The sequence below is a fragment of the Grampus griseus genome (genome assembly GCF_964374135.1).
Source record: "Grampus griseus genome assembly, chromosome: 2".
In the NCBI taxonomy this organism is placed as follows: Eukaryota; Metazoa; Chordata; class Mammalia; order Artiodactyla; family Delphinidae; genus Grampus; species Grampus griseus.
The window spans coordinates 99,989,410-100,010,736 of record NC_139018.1 but is presented as its reverse complement, the minus strand read 5'-3'; the positions used below and the strand labels follow the sequence as shown (position 1 = coordinate 100,010,736).

General features: G+C 35.8%; 1 protein-coding gene across 1 annotated transcript in view; it reads left to right on the top strand.

Moving 5' to 3' along the window:
• Positions 1-21,327, top strand: part of MNS1 (meiosis specific nuclear structural 1) — a 55,539-nt gene that overhangs the window by 23,149 nt on the left and 11,063 nt on the right. The window contains exons 4-7 of the mRNA XM_082647490.1: positions 6,481-6,583; positions 9,271-9,500; positions 10,436-10,652; positions 10,754-10,861. Coding sequence (XP_082503616.1) covers positions 6,481-6,583; positions 9,271-9,500; positions 10,436-10,652; positions 10,754-10,861 — 658 coding nt within the window. The remainder of the gene's footprint in view (positions 1-6,480; positions 6,584-9,270; positions 9,501-10,435; positions 10,653-10,753; positions 10,862-21,327) is intronic.

Below are 21,327 nucleotides of genomic sequence, written 5' to 3'. Positions count from 1 at the left end.
GTGAACTCCATGTCTTCCTACACCGCCATCTTGACTGCCCCCACCACTGTCTAGTTTTAGAAATCCTATTTTAATTGTAGCATTAATAATTATAATTAGTTGTACAATTAGTTATAATTATTTACAGTTATTACAACTAATTGTATAATTATGACCATACAATTTATAATTATTAAATAATAGCAATTTATATTTATTATATAGCTAACACATAGCTTTATGAAAGAAAAAATAAGTACCTTGTTTATAACTTGTATTTAAGTTCAGCAAAAACTATCTCAAAGAAGAGACAGTCTGCCCTTATTAAATGTACAACTAGTTCCTTGCTGATGCCAGTACTATTATATTACATTTCTGACTGATAATCAATATGTTAATTATTAAAATAAATAAGATGGCTTAAAAAAATAACATTTTCAGTCAAACAAAATAGAGAATTGATCACGATAACCCTGCATTAAAGGAAATACTAGCAGTTGTTCTTCAGGTCGAAGAATAAAAATGATCCCAACATTAATCTCAAAACTTCAGGGAGGAAAATGCGTAGTAAGTCTAGGTGAAATATGAATCTGTAAATCACTTACTGTAATGTCTTTGGGATTTAAAATATATAAATAGTTAAAAATGTAACAAACCATAACAAAAGTGAGGTAGGAAGTGCATACATGGAGTTAAAGTGGTCAAGAATCTCTCATTGTTTGGTAAAAAATGGACAAATTTTATCAGACTTGAAACAAACATGTAATCTCTGTAATACAAATTTGGAAAAGAATATACAATTAACAAATTAATAGAGGGAAAAATGTGATAATAAAGAATGATGAGGCTGTGCAGAAAAGAGTTGACATAGCACACTTGAGGCTAATTTCCTCAGATAGCCCTGCTTTGCAAGTTTGTTCCTTGGCTGGCATCTGGAAACTTGGATTTCAAGAAGGTTCCCATCACTCTATGATAAGAGTGCCTAATTGTTTGGAAAAACAGTATGGTTCATTCTGAACTCTGTTCCTTCTGGTAGTCGTACTTTTGGTACTTGGTAGGCAGAGGGTACATGCATGACTAGCCCCTAATGAAAATCTTGGGCCCTAAGTTTCTAGCGAGCTTTCCTGGTAGACAATTCTCACATGTTGTCACAACTTATTGCTGGGGGAATTAAGCGTCTCCTGTGTGACTCCACTGGGAGAGGACTTTTGGAAACTTGCAGCTGATTTCCTCTAGACTTTGCCGACATGCTTTTTTTCCTTGTCGATTTTGCTCTGTATTTCACTGTGATAAATCATATCCATGAGTATGACTATATACTAAGTCCTGTGAGTCCTCTGAGTGAGTGATGGAACCCAGTGTGGGGGTGGTCTTGGGGACTCCAAACATAGAGACAAAAAGAAGAGAAGAGAGAACACAGAACAGGTAAGACAAATAGAAAGAATATATTAAGATTGTAAATGTAACCCAACTATATTAGTAGTTATAATAAACATGTTTGAACCATTTATGAAAACAGACCATTTGTTATGCCAGAACAAATACAACAGATTTTTAACACATTTATTTCATACATAGTATGTTCTCTGACCACAGTGGAGTTAAACTAGATATACAGTAACAAAAAGACCCCAAAAAACTAGACAATCTTTGTATATTTAGATATTTTAAAATGTACTTCTAAATAACCCCAGGCTAAAGGAGCAATCAGAATTGAAATTAGAAAGTATTTTTAACTGAATGATAATGAAAATGCCACATAGTAATGGTTGTAAGATTGGAGTGACATCTGAGAAATGGTGTAGTAGGCAGCTCCAAGTTCCTGTCCTCCCAGTCAAACTAGCAGAAACTGTCAGAATCAACTTTGTAAGAACTCTGAACAACAAAGTTTTATAGCAACCAACTGCATGCTCAAACAAGAAAAAGGCAACTTAGCAATGGAAGCAAAGTCTTTAGTGTTTTTACTTTTCCTTGCTCCATCCCCTCCCAGCTATGAGGCAGTCTTGAGGACAGCAGCCCATAGAGTACCAGGCCCTGGTTCTGGAAGAAGAGCAGATCTTATTTGCAAATTATTGTGTCTGTATATTCTAACCTACCTGGGAGCTACCTGAAGGACTGACACAATGTGCTTATCTGTGTTTCTCCTAATTCAGAACTCAGGCCAGAAAAGCAAATTGTATCTCTGGTAAGATTTAATTTCCATAATATATAAAGGATGCCTACAGTTCAACAACAAAAGACAAACAACCCAATTCAAAAATGGGCCTGGTACTTAAAGATTTCTCCAAAGCAGACAGACAGTGGGCAATAGCACATGAAAAAGTACTCAACATTTGTTATTAGGGAAATGCAAATCAAAACCACAAGCAGATACCATTTCACACCTGGTAGGATAGCTGTAATAAAAACAATGGAAAATAAGTGTTGGTGAAGATGTGGACACATTGGAAACCTCAGACGTTGTTGGTAGGAATGTAAAATGGTGCACTGTGGAAGACAGTTTGGCAGTTCCTCTAAAAGTTAAACAGAATTACCATGTGGTCCAGCAATTCCACCCTTAGGTGTACGCTCAAAAGAATTGAAAAATTGAAAACAGGGACTCAATCAGATAGTTGTACGCCAATGTTCAATGCAACATTATTCACAATAGCCAAGAGGTAGAAGCCACCTAAGTGTCTATCAGCAGATGAGTAGATAAACAAATCGTGGCATATACATACAGTAGAATATTATTCAGGTATAAAAGGGAATGAAGCTCTCATACATGCTGCAATATGGTTGAACCTTGAAAAGCATTATCCTAAGTGAAGTAAGCCAGAAACAAAAGGATAAAGACTGTATAATTCCACTTACTTGAAATATCTAGGGACAGATTTGCAGAGACAAAAAGTAAATTAGCAGGGAAGGGAGGAATGGGGAGTTATTGCTTACATGGGTACAGCATTTCTTTTTGGAAAAAAAGTTTGGAAATAGTGTTGATAGTTGCCGAGCATTATGAATGTAATTAACACCACTGAATTGTACACTTAAAAATGGTTAAAATGACAAATTTTTGTTATATATATTTTACAAGAAAAAAATTCTAGGATTAAAAACCCCCCAGAACTTGTCCCATAAATAGCTAAAGCTATTCCTTGAGGATAGCTTATAATCTAAAATGACTATTAGAAAAGAAGACTCCATCTGGAATTATTTGAAAACAAAGAGAAAATTCCCATCTGGAGTGATTAAAAAATAATGTAGGATAAAGATAAGGTCAGAAATGAGCAATTTAGAATGTAGACATAAAGTAGAATCAACAAAGCCAAAAATTGTCCCTTTAAAAAGGCCAATAAAATTGATAGTCCCTGGCAGGAATATATAACTGTAAAAGAGAATGTACAAATAACCAATTCTAGGAATAGATAGTGTGATATAACTGTAGATCGTACAAATGGGAGATCACTATAGGTCATAGCAGGATATTGTGAACAATTTACGCAAATTTGAAAATTTAGGTAAATTACTAAATAGCACATTTACCAAACTGACTAGCAGTAGTAGAAAGGGAAACTGGCTCTGCAGTGCCAGTTTTGTCATAAAATAAGTGTGCATATGTGCATGCATCTGTTTTTGCATTTTTCTATCCCATCCTTCCGCAACTGGGGTTCCATAAGAGAAGCAAGTGTCACAGAAAGTTGAGTGATTGTATTTTTAATTTTCTCAAAGACAGTATGTAGCTGGTATTATTTTAGATCCAGAGGAACCAAGTTAATTCACTGCACATAATAGATGCTTAAGGGCATTAGGGCTTAAAACTTGTAGTTGAGAAGAGCTGCTCTAGTCTATTCCATTGATCCATTTGTTCATCCTGTGCTAAAACTACACTATCTTAAATATTGTGGCTTTATAATAAGTATTCATATCCTGAAGAAGTCTCCAATTTTGGTCTTCTTAAAGATTGTTTTAGGGCTTCCCTGGTGGCGCAGTGGTTGAGAGTCCGCCTGCCGTTGCAGGGGACACGGGTTCGTGCCCCAGTCTGGGAGGATCCCACATGCCGGCGGAGTGGCTGGGCCGGTGAGCCATGGCTGCTGAGCCTGTGCTTCCGGAGCCTCTGCTCAGCAGCGGGAGAGGCCACAACGGTGAGAGGCCCATGTACCGCAAAAAAAAAAAAAAAAAAAAAAAAAAGATTGTTTTAGCCATTCCTACTTTGCATTTCCATATACATTTTAGAATCACTGCAGGGCATTCAGAAATAGACATTTAAAAAAAATGATACTGTATCAATTAGATATCCATATGGAAGAAAATGAACTTGATTTCTACCTCACACCACACATAAAAATCAATTCCTGGAGGATTATCGTCTAAAAGTTAATGGTGAAATAACAAAGCTTTGAGAGACTAATACAAGAAAATGTATTTATGTCTGTGGGGTGGGCAACATTTCTTGAAACATGACACAAAAGTTACTGACAATGAAGAAAAAGATTGGTGGATTAGAATACTCTTCATCTGAAGAAACCACTGTGAGAGTAACTGCAGACTGGAAGGAGGTATTTGCAATGCATATAACCAACAAGAGACTTGTATCCGGAATATATAAAGAACTTTTGGGCTTCTCTGGTGGTACAGTGGTTGGGAATCCGCCTGCAAATGCAGGGGACATGGGTTTCAGCCCTGGTCCAGAAAGATCCCACATGCCGTGGAGCAGCTAAGCCTGTGTGCTACAACTACTGAGCCTGTGCTCTAGAGCCCGCGAGCCACAGCTACTGAGCCTGCGTGCACAACTGCTGAAGTCTGCTTGCACAACTACTGAAGCCTGCGTGCCTAGAGCCTGTGCTCTGCAACAAGAGAAGCCACCGCGGTGAGAAGCCTGTGCACTGTAACGAAGAGTAGCCCCCGCTCGACGCAACTAGAGAAAGCTGGCATGCAGCAACGAAGACCTAACGCAGCCAAAAATAATAAGTAAATAAATAAATTTTAAAAGACTTCTATGCAACAATAAGAAGTAGACAAACCAGTATAAGAATGAAAATATTTTTTTAAATATTAAACAAGAACTTCATAGAAGTTATACAAATGAGTCAACATATGGAGAGGTCTCAGTTCCATTAGTAGTTGGGAAACATAAATTAAAACCCCAGTGATAAATTACATCCCCCAAAAGAATGGTTAAAATCTATGAAAAGGCGAAAGTGTTGCTGAGGGTGTGGAGTGGTGCAAGTGCTTAGACACTGTTTATGAGAGTGTAAATCTGACAAAGCTTTGGAAAACTGCCATTATCTACTCAATTTGAACACAGCCTACCCTGTGACTCAGAAATTTCACTTCTAGGTGTATATCCAATGGGTATGGGTGCCCTTGTCCTTCAAATGAAGGTCGTTTATTTGAATGTTGGTTGTTTGCAACTTAATGCACATTTTTTTGTAGAGACAATATTATAAATTGATTGGGTTTGTATATTGGTGCATAATCATTAGTACCCAACTCTAACAAAAATCTTTGTAAATGTATCTCAAACTCTTAGTGGAATAAAATATGTAGACTAACCTAGAAACTTAATCCTCGTTTCTAACACTTTTTATGTAAGAAGGTAATCTTGTGTCATATACATTTGCACCTACAATGGTAAGGGCAAGAAGGACCCACACCATAATACCAGGAATATCTCTCTTCCCTTACCCCTTATGATTGTTTCTTTGTAGGTAGGGGGTACTTGTAAGTTGAGTTTATAGGTAGGTGAGTGCCTCTTTGTTCCAGTAAGAATTAACATGTACATCTTGGTGACATCTCAGGGCCCTTCCAACTCAGAATTCTCATATTCTGTCATATTCAGAATTATGACTGGCACAGTAAAATAAAAATTTTTGTATGGCATATTGTTTTCATTAAATTTAGGAGAGTGATAGATTAAAAAGTAATTCAGAGATTATCTGACGCCAATCCCCATTTTTTTTTAACAGATAAGTAAACAAGCCCAGAGAAGTGACCTAAATTTGCCCATGTTACTCCCTCTTCATCATCATCAAAAAATAGTTACCATATGTAGTAGAGTGTCTGCTGTTATACACATTAACTTATTTAATTGCCAAAACTACACCTTTTACAGATAGCAAAACCAAGGTACAAAATTTAAGTAACTTGTATAGGTTTAAACCTCTCCACTATAGTTATTCTTTTAGCCTAATAGTACTGGTAACTGGACAGAAATTTTAACCTATATTGATATAGCACCTTTTCTGAGCCAGGCACTGGCAGAAAGATTTTTAGTGATGATTATTGAAAATAAAAGGGTTGTTTTGTCTAGAAAAATTAATTACAATGTCTCTTTTCACATGCATTCTGATTTTTCTTGGGATGAATGGAGAAAGGGGTATTTTTTCAAAATATTTTAAAAATAATGTAAATATCTTTTATGCATTTAGAAAAAAATTCATTTAAATTGCAGATACATATTATTTTTAAAATGGTAAGAGATACATGGTCCTCGAATTTAAATTTCTGTCTTTTTTAAAACAGTATTGAGCTCAGAGAATTGGAGAAGAAATTAAAAGCAGCTTACATGAGTAAAGAAAGAGCAGCTCAGATTGCTGAAAAGGATGCCATCAAATATGAGCAAATGGTAATCATGTTTCTGGTCATTATGTTTTCCATATTTTTAGCTTCATTTAGAAAACCAAAAATAGACCAATTTTTGGAAAATTGTTACATTCTATACAGAATTTACACTGTTAGATTTCTCAAATACTTTTATACTTTGCAGATCCTTAAGGTGTAAGAAATTATGGATATTGAGCTTTGTGTAATTTAATAGTAGAACCTTTCAGAGACACAAGGAATTAGGTTGATGCTTAGAATGAACAGCTATATTCAGTAACTCCCAGCATTCTTGATGGTCTCTAACTGATTATTCTCTGACAAACCAATACAAGTTGTTAGCATAATCAGTGTATTTTAGAATGTTACTAAATTTTTAATTTTTAAAATGTTTTAAAAAATAAACTATAAGCAGGAAACTTTTCTGTTTCATAAATATCAATCTTTTCTTCTCATGTTTTCCTCTATTTTTATCCTCTTTTCTTACTCCTGACCTACTGTGCATTACTGGTAATAGTTACTCTTGGGCAAAGGAGTTTCAGACACATGCAGCAGTAGTGTTGCACAGTATAATATAAAATAGGGTTTATTAACACTTAAAAGCAGGGTGTACGTCATCACTTGAGCTCTCGTTGTCACTCATAAAGGCTAGACATAGATGAAAAGGTCTGATTGCAATGTTACACAGTCTTTTAAGTTCCCTTCTCTCATTTCTCTATTACTTTGTAGAGCATTTTGATAGCAGAGTTCCCCCTCTCCTAGATCCCTTTCAAAGATGTTATACGGCTATTAAAGAGAAAGAGGTAAAGGGAAATAGTTTGGCTTTTAAAGTTGGCCAGAATATATTATATGTTAAAAGGAAAAAAAGCAAGTTGCAAAAAAATTTGGAGAATAATACATTTCACAGTACATTTTTTAAAACTTGTACATGTATGTATGTGTATATCAGCATCTGTGTGTGCATGTATATACACACACATATGTGTTCTGTATATCAACACACATGTTCACACACACATAGAATTAGAGGGGTGATATCAAAATACTTGACCAGTGCAGTGTTATACAGGCTTCAAATAAGAACAGATGCTGGCCATAGTGAAATGTGTGTGTGCATGTGTGTTAGTATAGAAGAAGTCTGGTGGGTTGTACAGCATGCTGTTAACATGATAACCTTTGGTGTGACAGGTGGTAGGAGAGGGTAAGGAGACTTCACTTCATGAGCCATACTCTACCCTTTAAAAAATAAAGTAGAACATAAACAATGTACTATTTGACCAGTAGATTGCAGTTTAATTATTTTGATAATTGAGATTATTCGAGGCAGTTGTAGATATTTATTCTGGCTGTTGAAAGAATTGCTGTTATTTTCTAAATAAAATTGATCCACAAAAATTAAAGTCAAATACTCCTAGGACTTGACTAGGTGTCAGGATATTTAGGTGCTAGTTTTGGCTCGCTCTCTCAGCCTTAATTTTCTTATCTGTGAAATGAGAACATTGTACTTCTATAAGTGTGTGATAATTTGTACATACATGTTTTTGTCTTGTCATATTTTTTCTATAGAGCCTAGTACAACATGTGCTAAGAAAAGAGAAGGAAAGAAAGAATTTTGGTCAAGTCATATTAACAGTGTATATGTTAAAGGCATCAATTAGATCAGGAATGGCATTAGCATTCATATTTTAATCTGTTTCTTCTTTTATGTTTGATGCTGCTAGCCATTCTAGCATTTGGGATGTGATCCTAATGGTAAAGGATGACTTTTTTTTTTTTTTTTTGAGGTACGCGGGCCTCTCACTGTTGTGGCCTCTCCCGTTGTGGAGCACAGGCTCTGGACGCGCAGGCTCAGCAGCCATGGCTCACGGGCCCAGCCACTCCGCGGCATGTGGGAGCTTCCCGGACTGGGGCACGAACACGTGTCCCCTGCATCGGCAGGCGGACTCTCAACCACTGCACCACCAGGGAAGCCCAAGGATGATTTTTTTAAAGTGCCCTAATATATTTACTTTAAAACATTTTGTTAAATGATTTCAAAATGCTCAAAACAAGTAAGGAGGTTAACCCATTCAAGAAGCAGGGTTGTGTCTAACTCAGAAGGAATTGTCTTGAATGAGTGAATTAAAACCTAAGAAAACAGGCACAGTGACATATGTGACCCTTTTATTAAATTAAAGTGATTACCAGGGGCCTTTAATAAATGAGAAAGAGGAGACTTCAAAGGCCAGTAGCAGGAAAGAAAATTTAGGCTGAGAGAAACTTAAGAGCTGCTCAGAGCTATTTAATAGCAGACCTGTATAAAAAAGATAGTACTGTCCTTACTCTAAATAGCAGCCAATACCCAGTGGAGCTAAAATTTGTGAAAATTGCCTACATCAACTTTTAAATAGATGAAAAAGATGACTACTGCTCTGGCAGTTAACATAGTTGTTAACAAAGCACTTCTAATTTTACTTACTGTTTTTCAAATGTGGAGTTTATTCTCCTTATTGCCCTGAGAGAGCTACTTGAAGGAATAGGAAAGCCTCTTTAGGGTTTGACTCATCATTCAAACCCTTCAGGTGACAGTGACTTACCTTTGCTTTTTACCTACACAGTTGCATAATATTTTATATAACAGGCTTTATAGTATTCAATTCCATCTGCTAAAAGTATTCTATCCTACTGTGCTCAGATTTGAAAGTGGAAAGATGAATTTTGTTTTAATAACAGAAACGTGATGCTGAAATTGCCAAAACTATGATGGAAGAACACGAGAGATTAATAAAGGAAGAGAATGCTGTGGAGGAAAAACGAAACAAAGTAAAAGCACAGTACAATCGTGACTTAGAGAAACAACTTGAAGAACAAGGAAAGAAGAAGCAGGAAGCTTATGAGCAACTGCTGAAAGAGAAACTCATGATTGATGAAATTGTTAGGAAAATCTATGAAGAAGATCAATTGTAAGTTTATCCCAACTTTCTTACATGCCTAAACATTTACATTAGATTTATCTCAGGCTTGTCATGAAGAGGAAATCACCTAAACAGTGCCCAGTACATGGTAAGTCCCAGTAAATGTTATCACATAAACTGAGACCAAGTCTTCTCTTTTTTTATAAATTTCTTTCTTTCTTTCTTCATGGCTGCGTCGGGTCTTTGTTGCTGTGTGCCAGCTTCCTCTAGTTGCGGCGAGCCGGGGCTACTCTTTGTTGTGGTGCACAGGATTCTCATTGCAGTGGCTTCTCTTGTGGCGGAGCACAGGCTCTAGGTGTGCGGGCTTTAGTAGTTGTGGCTAGCGGGCTCTAGAGCGCAGGCTTAGTAGTTGTGGCACATGGGTCTAGTTGCTCCGCGACATGTGCGATCTTCCTGGACCAGGGCTCGAACACGTGTCCCCCACATTGGCAGGCGGACTCCCAACCACTGTACCACCAGGGAAGCCCCCAAGTCTTACTTATCTTTGTTAGCATGATAATTAATTGTCTGATAGTTAAGAAATACTTACTGACAATGGCTAAACTTTGATTTTCTTAAGTAAGCCCATATCAAGAGAATTTGTTTTCTGTTCAGTTTCCCTGGTAGACAGCTAAAGTGTAGAGTGCTGTGAAACATATATAAACAGGTGGTGGCCTTTCTGAAGTGAGATGCATAAAACATCATAATAGGTTAGAGAAGAGGCATAGTAGTAGTTGACTCAGAGAAAATTCATATCTGTTATTATATTTAGTGGCACATAGTAAACACTCAAAATGTTTGTTGCATGAAAGAATGAAAAAATTGTAAATAGGGAAGCCATTTTTCTCCACATCATTATCAACTGAAGGAAATGATACTTACATTTTTTGATATTTTATTATTATTTCTGTTACTATACAACTGCATTCACTATTGCTTTTTAGGGAAAGACAACAAAAGTTAGAAAAAATGAATACAATTCGAAGGTATATAGAAGACTTTAAGAAAGAGCAGGCTCTCTGGAGAAAAAAGAAACATGAGGAAATGGAAGAAGAAAACAGAAAAATCATAGAGTTTGCCAAGATGCAGCAACAAAGAGAAGAAGATCGGATGGCAAAAGTTCAAGAAGGTGAAGAAAAAAGGCTACAGCTTCAGAATATGGTATTAAAATAACCATTTCTTTAACACTGGAGAAATTCTGAAATATTTGTCATAGAATTTGATTCCTTTACATGTTTGTGTGTTTTTTTAAAATTTAATAGCTGACTCAGAGATTGGAAGAAATGCTGCGACAACGTGAAGATTTAGAACAAGTGCAACAGGAATTATACCAGGAAGAACAAGCAGAAATACATAGGAAGAAACTAAAAGTAAGTTTTGGAAATTGAAGGAATGATTAACATAGAGAAGAGTATCATTTTGAGATGAAGCAGTAGAAAGATAATAGATTTAAACCTAACCATATTGATCATTACCTTATATGTAAATAGTATAAACACTACAGTTAAAAGAGATTTTTAGGATGGGTAAAAATGCTAGACCCAGGCAGCAGTTCACAAAGTGCATCAAAAGCATGATGCAAGTATATTATCTACAAAGGAACATAATTTAAATATGAAGACACATATGGTTTAAAAGCAAAAGGATGGAGAAAGATATACCATACCAACACCAAACAAGAGCATGTTAGAGTAGAAATCATGATGAATAGGCTAAATTCATGTAGAGGATGTAATAGCCCTAAAGGTGTGTGAACCTAAGTAAAACTTCAAAATACATGCAGCAAAACTGGAAAAACTGAAAGGAGAAATAAATCCATAATTATTTATATTTGAATGTTTCAATACTTCTCATTACTATATAAAATAAGTAGTCAGAAAACCATGGAATATAGTGTTGAACAATAATATCAACAAATCAAGATTTGTCAGTTTTCTAAATGGGTGTTTTTTGTTCACTTATTGTAGAATTTTAAGAGTTCTTTATGTATTCTAGGTACTAGTCCTTTGTCAGGTGTGTGTTTTACAAATATTTTCACTCAGTCTATAGCTTGTCTTTTCATCCTCTTAACAAAGTCGTTTTCCAAGTAAATGTTTTCAATTTCTGTGAAGTCCAATTTATCAGTTTCTGTTTTTATGGATCATACCTTGGTATCAATTCTAGGAAGTCTTTGCCTACATCCTGAAGAATTTCTCCTTTTTTTCCCTAAAAGGTTTCATTTTCAGTTAATTTTTGTTTATAAGGTATGAGAGTTAGGTCAGGTTTCATTTTTGCTTCTCTGTGTCCAGTTGTTCCACACTATTTGTTGAAAAGGTTTTCTCTCTTACATTGAGTTGCTTTTGTACCTTTGTTTAAAACACAGTTGAGCATATTTGTGTGTATATTCCTGGGATCTCTATTTTGTCTGTTGATCTATGTGTCTATCCCTTCAGCAGTACCACAGTTTTTTTTGTTGTTGTTGTTTTTGCGGTACGCGGGCCTCTCACTGTTGTGGCCTCTCCCGTTGCAGAGCACAGGCTCCGGACATGCAGGATAATCTTGTCTGTATCTACAAATAGTCATTGGGGAATGTGATAGGAATTATATTAAGTCTGAATATCAATTTGGGGAAAATTGACATATTCATTATATTGAGTCTTCCAGTCCATGAACACAGAATGACTCTCCACTTACAGTTGCCCCTTGAACAACACGGGTTTGAATTGTGTGAGTCCACTTATCTTCAGATATTTTTCAGTAGTAAATACTACTATTTACACAGTCCATGGTTGGTTGATTCCACAGATATAGAGCAACTGTGGATATAAAGAGCTGACTAAATTTTGTGGATTAACCCCTGTGTTGTTCAAGAGTCAAGTCTATTTAGATGATCTTTGAATTTTTTCATCAATGTTTTATAGTTTTCAGCTTACAAATCCTGTACATGTTTTGTTAGATTTACATCTAAGTATTTCAGTTTTTTGAGTGATTGTAAATGGAATTTAAGTTTTAGTATCATTGTCCACATACTCATTGCTAGTGAATTGACTTTTTTAATGTTTACCTTGCGTCTCATGACCTTGCTGAATTCACTTAGTAGCTGTAGGAGTTGGTTTGTTTGTTTTTCCATACATAGTCATGTCCTCTGCAAACAGGGACAGTTTTATTTCTTGCTTTCTTATCTATATACCTTTTATTTACTTTTTTTGCCTTATTGTACTGGCTAAAACTCAGCACTGGCTAGCACTATGTTGAATAAAAGTGATGAGAGTAGACATCACCTTTCTTTGTTATCTATCAGGGGAAAAGCATTCTGTTAATTGTAGTTTTTTTTTGTAGATGCTCTTTATAAAGTTGAGGACTTTTTCTCCTATCACTGTTTTTCTGAAGATTTTTGTCATGAAGGGTGTTGAATTTTTTCAAATGCTTTTTCTACATCTATTGATATGACCATGTACTTTTTCTTCTTTAGCCTGGTTGATTGCATTGATTGATTTTGGGGGGTTACTGAACAACCTTGCATCACTGGAATAAATCTCACTTGGTCATGGTGTATACTTCTTATAATATATGACTGGATTTTAGTTTCCTAATAATGTGTTAAGGATTTTTGCATCCATATTCATGAGGAATATTGGTTTTTAGTTTTCATTTTTTATACTGGTGTCAGGGTAATACTGTCTTCATAAAATGAATGGAGAAGTATTTCCTTCTATTTTCTAGAAGAGATTGTTTAGAATTGGTGTTAATTCTTTAAACATTTGGTAGAATTTTCCAGTGAAACTATCTAGGCTAGGAGTTTTATTTTTTGAGAGTTTTAAAATATTAATTCAATATTTTATTGTATATTTATTTATTTTAAAGTTTTTATTTTATATTGGAGTATAGTTGATTTATAATATTGTGTTACTCTTAGGTGTACAGCAAAGTGATTCAGTTATACATATATCCATTCTTTTCCTGATTCTTTTACCATATAGGTTATTATAGAATATTGAGAGTTCCCTGTGCTATACAGTAGGTCCTTGTTGATTATCTATTTTATATATAGTGGTGTGTGTATGTTAATCCCAAACGCCTAATTTATCACTCCCCCCCACCTTTCCCCTTTGGTAACCATAGATTTGTTTTCGAAGGCTGTGAGTCTCTGTTTTGTAAGTAAGTTCATTTCTATTGTTTTTTAGATTCCACATATAAGTGATATCATATGATATTTATCTTTCTCTCTCTGACTTCATTTAGTATGATAATATCTAGGTCCATCCATGTTGCTGGAAATGGCATTATTTCATTCTTTTTTATGGCTGAGTAATATTCCATTGTATATACGTACCACATCTTCTTTATCCATTCCTCTGTTGATGGACATTTAGGTTGCTTCCATGTTTTGGCTACTGTAAATAGTGCTGCAGTGAACTCTGGGCTGCATGTATCTTTTCGAATTATGATTTTCTCTGGATATATGCCCAGGAGTGGGATTGCTGAGTCAAATGGTAGCTCTATTTTTCGTTTTTTAGAGAACCTCCATACCATTCTCCGTAGTGGTTGTACCAATTTACATTCCCACCAACAGTGTAGGAGGGTTCCCTTTTTTCCACACCCACTCTGGCATTTATTGTTGTAGACTTTTTGATGATGGCCCTTCTGACCAATGTGGTGTGATATCTCATTGTAGTTTTAGTGATGTTGAGCATGTTTTTGTGTGCTTTTTGGCCATCTGTATGTCTTCTTTGGAGAAATGTCTCTTTAGATCTTCTGCCCATTTTTTGATTGGGTTGTTTGTTTTTTTGATATTGAACTGTATGAGCTGTTTGTATACTTTAGAGAGTAAGCCCTTGTCAGTTGCATTATTTCCAAATATTTTCTCCCATTCTGTGGGTTGTCTTTTCATTTTGTTTATGGCTTCCTTTGCTGTTCAAAAGCTTTTAAGTTTCATTAGGTCTCATTCGTTTATTTTTGTTTTTATTTCCATTACTCTTAGAGGTGGATCAAAAAAGATATTGCTACAATTTATGTCAAAGAGTGTTCTGCCTATGTTTTCCTTTTAAGAGTTTTCTAGTATCTGGTCTTACATTTAGGTCTTTAATCCATTTTGAGTTTATTTTTGTGTATGGTGTTAGAGAATGTTCTAATTTCATTCTTTTACATGTAGCTGTCCAGTTTTCCCACCACCACTTATTGAAGAGACTGTCTTTTCTCCATTGTATATTCTTGCCTCCTTTGTCATAGATTAATTGACCATAGGTGCATGGGTTTATTTCTGGGCTTTCTATCCTATTCCATTGATCTATATTTCTGTTTTTGTGCAAGTACCATACTGTTTTTTGTTTGTTTGTTTTTTTTGGCTGCATTAGGTCTTCATTGCTGCACGTGAGCTTTCTCTAGTTGCGGCAAGCAGGGGCTACTCTTTGTTGTGGTGAGCGGGCTTCTCACTGCGGTGGCTTCTCCAGTTGTGGAGCATGGGCTCTAGGTACGTGGGCTTCAGTAGTTGTGGCACGTGGGCTCAGTAGTTGTGGCACACGGGCTCTAGAGTGCAGGCTAGCAGTTGTGGCGCATGGGCTTAGTTGCTCACGGCATGTGGGATCTTCCCAGACCAGGGCTCGAATCTGTGTCCCTTGCATTGGCAGGCAGATTCTTAACCAGTGCGCCACCAGGGAAGCCCTACCATACTGTGTTCATGACTGAGGCTTTATAGTATAATCTGAAGTCAGGGAGCATGATTCCTCCAGCTCTGTTTTTCTTTCTCAGGATTGCTTTGGCTATTTGGGGTCTTTTGTGTTTCTATACGAATTGTGAAATTTTTTGTTCTATGAAAAATGCCATTGGTAATTTGACAGGGATTGCATTGAATCTGTAGGTTGCCTTTTGTAGTATAATCATTTTAACAATATCGATTCTTCCAATCCAAGAGCATGGTATATCTGTCTATCTGTTTGTGTCATCTTTGATTTCTTTTATCAGTACTTTATACTCTTCAGAGTAAGGGTCTTTTGCCTCCTTAGGTGGGTTTATTCTCAGGTAATTTATTCTTTTTGATGCAATGGTAAATGGAATAGTTTTCTTAGTTTCTCTATCTGATCTTTCATTGTTATTGTGTAGAAATGTAAGAGATTTCTGTGTATTAACCTTGTATCCTGCAACTTTACCGAATTCATTGTTGAGCTCTAGTAGTTTTCTGGTAGCATCTTTAGGATTTTCTATGTATAGTAGCATGTCATACATGCTACTTCATCTTTTCCAAACAGTGACAGTTTTACTTCATCTTTTCCAATTTGGATTCCTTCTGTTTCTTTTTCTTCTCTGATTGCATGTTAGGACTTCCAAAAATATGTTGAATTATAGTGATGAGAGTGTACATCCTTGTCTTGTTCCTGATCTTAGAGAAAATGCTTTCAGCTTTTCACCGTTGAGAAGGATGTTTGCTGTGGGTTTGTCATATATGACCTTTATTATGTGGAGGTATGTTCCCTCTATTCCCACTTTCTGAAGAGTTTTTATCATGAAAGGGTGTTGAATATTTTCAAAAGCTTTTTCTGCAACTATTGAGATGGGCATATGGTTTTTATTCTTCAATTTGTTAATGTGGTGTATCACACTGATTGATTTGCTTGCAGATATCGAAAAATCCTTGCATCTCTGGGATAAATCCCACTGGATCATGGTGTATGATCCTTTTAATGTATTGTTGGATTTAGCTTGCTAGTATTCTGTTGAGGATATTTGCGTCTGTGTTCATCAGAGATATTGGACTGTAATTTTCTTTTTTGTGGTATCTTTGTCTGGTTTTGGTATCAGGGTGATGGTGGCCTCATAGAATGAGTTTGGGAGTGTTTCCTTCCTCTGCAATTTTTGGAAGAGTTTCAGAAGGATAGGTGTTATCTCTTCTCTAAATGTTTGCTGGAATTCAGCTGTGTTTGCTAGAGTTCTGGTCCTGGGCTTTTTTTTGTTGGAAGATTTTTAATCACAGTTTCAATTTCAGTACTTGTGATAGGTCTGTTCGTATTGGGTTGGCCAAAAGGTTCGTTTGGGTTTTTCCATGAAATGTTACAGGAAAACCTGAACGAACTTTTTGGCCAACTCAATATTTTCTATTTCTTCCTGGTTCAGTCTTGGAAAGTTGTACCTTTCTAAGAATTTGTCCGTTTTTTCTAGGTTATCCATTTTATTGGTGTATAGTTGCTTGTAGTAGTCTCTTATGATCCTTTGTATTTCTGTGGTGTCCATTGTAACTTTTCCGTTTCCATTTCTAATTTTATTGATTTGAGCCCTCTCCCTTTTTTTCTTGATGAGTCTGGCTAAAGGTTTATCAATTTTGTTTATCTTTTCAAAGAACCAGCTTTTAGTTTCATTGACCTTTTCTATTGTTTCCTTCATCCCTGTTTCATTTATTTCTGTTCTGATGTTTATGATTTCTTTCCTTCTACTAACTTTGGGTGTTGTCTGTTTTTCTTTCTCTAGTTGCTTTAGGTGTAATGGTAAGTGGTTTATTTGGGATTTTTCTTGTTTCCTGAGTTAAGATTGTATTGCTATAAACTTCCCTCTTAGAACTGCTTTTGCTGCATCCCATAGGTTTTGGATCATTGAGGTTTCATTTTCATTTGTTTCTAGGTATGTTTTGATTTACTCTTTGATTTCTTCAGTGATCCATCAGTTGTTCAGTAATACATAGTTTAGCCTCCATATGTTTGTGTTTTTTACAGTTTTTTTCTTGTAGTTGATTTTTTTTAATTTATAAATTTTAAAATTTATTTTTGGCTGCATTGGGTCTTTGTTGCTAAGCACGGGCTTTCTGTAGTTGTGGCAAGCACGGGTTACTATTCGATGTGGTACACAGGCTTCTCATTGTGGTGGCTTCTCTTTGTTGTGGAGCATGGGCTCTAGGCGTGCGGGCTTCAGTAGTCGTGGCATGCAGGCTCAGTATTTGTGGCACATGGGCTTAGTTGCTCCATGGCATGTGGGATCTTCCCAGACCAGGGCTCTAACCTGTGTCCCCTGCATTGTCAGGTGGATTCTTAACCATTGCGCCACCAGGGAAGTCCTTGTAGTTGATTTCTAATCTTATAGCACTGTGGTCAGAAAAGATGCTTGATATGATTTCAATTTACTTAAATTGACTGAGGCTTCCTTTGTGGCTTAGCTTGTGATCTATCCTGGAGAATGTTCCGTGTACACTTGTCCCTCCTCCCAACGCCAGACCCTCAGGCTGGGGAGCCTGACGTGGGGCTCAGAACTCTCACTCCTGTGGGAGAACCTCTGCGATATAATTATTTTCCAGTTTGCATGTCACCCACCTCGCAGGTATGGGATTTGATTATATCATGAAAGCACTCTTCGTACCGTCTAGTTGTGGCTTCTTCTTTGTCTTTGGATGTAGAACATCTTGTATGGTAGGTTCCAGTCTTTTTTGTCGATGGTTGTTCAGCAGTTAGTTGTAATTTTGGTATTTTCATGAGAGGAGGTGAGCTCAAGTCCTACTACCCCACCATCTTGTCTCATCCCCTCAATATTCTTATTAGTTACTGAATAGAGTTATTCAAATTATCTTATTTCATATTTGGTGAGTTTTGGTGACTTGGGTTTTTCAAAGAAGTGATCCATTTTGTCTAAATTGTCAAACTTAGGTGTGTAGAATAGTTTGTACTATTATCCTTTTAATGTCTGCAGAGTCTCTAGTGTTTCATTTCTGGTATTGATAGTTTGTTTCTTCCTTTTTTTGGTCACTCTTACATTAGGATTTAATTTTATCTGATTTTTCTTTACATTTCAGCTTTCTTGAGGTATAATTGCCACATAAAATTGTAAGATATTTAAAGTGTACACTGTGGTGATTTGATAAACATTTACACTGTAAAAAGATTCCCCCATCTAGTTAATTACACATCTGTCACTTAACAGATTTGTTTTTTTATGTGTGAGAATATTTTAAGTTCTACTCTCTTTGGAAATTTCATTTATACAAGAAAGTGTTATCAACTATAGTCACCATGTTTTACACTAGATCCTCAGACCTTATTTGTTTTAGATCCAGAAATTTGTACCGTTTTACCAATCTCTTCCTATTTCCCCCGCCTGCCAGCCTCTGGCAACCACTTTTCAACTTTCTCTTTCAATGAGTTTGACATTTTTTTTTCTTTTTTGATTCCACACATAAGTGTTACCATGCAATATTTGTCTTTCTTTGTCCAGCTCATTTCACTTAGCATAAAGCCCTCAGGGCCCATCCATGTTGTCAAAAATAGCAGGATTTCATTCTTTTTTATGGCTGAATAATATTCCATTTTATATAGATGTACCACATTTTTTTATCCATTCATATGTTGATGGACAATTAGGTTGTTTCCATATTTTTGCTATTGTGAGTAATACTGCAATGAACATGGGAGTGCATATACCTTGTTAAGATCCTGTTTTCATTTCCTTTGGATATATACCTGGAAGTGGGATTGCTGGATCACATGATAGTTCTATCTTTAATGTTTTGTGGAACCTCTATACTGGCTACCAATTTACATTTCCACCCACAGTGATAAGGGTTCCCTTTTTACCACATACGCACCCAACTCTTATTATCTCTCAGGTTTTTTTTGATGATAGCCATTCTAACAGGTATCTCATTGTGATCTTGATTTGCATTTCCCTGATGTTTAGTGATGTTGAGTACCTTTTCATGTACCTGTTGGCTATTTGTATATCTTCTTTGGAAAAAAAATCTGTTCAGATACTCTGCCCATTTTTTAATTGGGTTTTTCTGTTCTTTTCTGTTAAATTTTATGTCATCTTTATGTATTTTGGACATTAACTCCTATCAGATACAGGATTTGCAAATGTTGTCTCCCATTCCATAGGCTGCCTTTTCATTTTGTTGATGATTTTCTTCGCTGTGCAGAAGCTTTTTAGTTTGATGTAATCCCACTTGTCTATTTTGCTTTTGTTGTCAAATAACAAAAAAAATATTGCCAAGACTGATATAGAGGAACTTACCCCCCTGTGTTTCCTTCTAGGAGATTCATGGTTTCAATTTCATTGATATTTTAAAGAGAGCCAGCCTTTTGCCTAATTGATATTGTCTATTGGTTTTCTATTTTCAATTCCACTGATTTCTGCTCTTCATTTACTTCCTTCTGCTTCCTTTTTATGGGTTCCTGAGGTGTAGTAGCTTAGATTATTATTAATTTTAAAATTCTTTTTCAGACTCTTTTTCCTTATCAGTTATTACAGGATATTGAGAATAGTTCCCTGTGCTATACAGTAGGTCCTTGTTGGTTAAGATGTAGTTTTTTGTTTGTTTTGTTTTTAGCTTAGATTATTGATTTGAGACATTTCCTACATGCATGCCCTTAATGCTATAAATGCATTTTACAAAATGTATGCATTTGGTGCTATAAATTTCTCTCAAAACTGTTTCAGTTTCATCTTACAAGTTTTGATGTCTTGTTTTCATTTGCATTAACTCTGATGTATTTATTTTCTTGAGACTTCCTCTTTAACCAATGGATTACTTAAAAGTGTGTTACTTAGTGCCCAAATGTCCAGAAATTTTTGTGTTTTTTTTAAATTATTGATTTCTAGTTTGATTCCATTGTGATCAGAGAACACACTCAATATGATTTTATTTGCTTTAAATTCTGTGAACATTTAAAAAGAATATGTATTCTGCTATTTTGGGTGAAATGTTCTATAAATGTCAATTAGATCCTACTGATGGATAGTTTTGTTGAGTTCTTCTATATCCTTGCTGATTTTCTATTTAGTTGTTATATCAGTTGTGGAGAGAGGATTGCTGATGACTCTAACCATATATTTGTGGATTTGTGTGTTTCTCCTTAAAGTGTTTTTTTTTAATTAAGGTAAAATTCATGTAACATAAAATTGACTACTTTAACTATTTTAAAGCAGCATTTAGTACATTCACAATATTGTGCAACCATTATCTCTGTCTAGTTCCAAAACATTTTCATTACCCCAAAAGGATACCTGCATTAAGCAGTCACTGCCCCTTCTGTGCTCTCCTAGACCCTGGCAACTACTAATCTGCTTTCTGTCTTTATGAATTTGGCTATTCTGGGTATATCATATAAGTGGGATCATACAATACGTGATCTTTTGTGTTGGGATTTTTTTCCCCCTTAGAATAATATTTTGGAGGTTTATCCATTTTGTAGCAGGTAGCAGTATTTCATTCCTTTTTTTGGCTGAGTAATAGTCCATTGCATGGATATGTAACATTTTGTTATCCATTTGACAGTTTATGGATATTTGGTTTGTTTACACCTTTTTTTTTGACTGTCGTGAATGTTACTGCTATGAACATTTGTGTACAAGTTTTTGTTTGAATATCTTTTTCAAATTCTTTTGGGTAAATACCTAGCAGTGGTATTGCTGAGTCATATTGTAATTCTGTGTTTACTTTTTTGAGGAAGTGCCCAACTGTTTTTCCACAAAGGCTGCACCATTGTACATTACTACTACCAGTGCAGGAGGGTTCCAATTTCTGCACATCCTTGCCAACACTTGTTATATTCTATCATGCTATAACACAAAAAAACTGAAACTAAAAAATTTCTAGACGAAGACATAAGAGAAGGTTGTTATAAACTTGAGAATGGCAAAAATTTTTTAGAAGGATAAAAAAGTCATGAGGCATAAAAAAATTTATAAACTGGCTACATTGAAATTAATAATTTCCGGACTTCCCTGGTGGTGCAGTGGTTAAGAATCCGCCTGCCAAGGCAGGGGACACAGGCTCGATCCCTGGTCCGGGAAGATCCCACATGCCATGGAGCAGCTAAGCTCGTGTGCCACAACTACTGAGCCTGCGTGCCTACAGCCCGTGAGCCACGACTACTGAAGCCTGCAT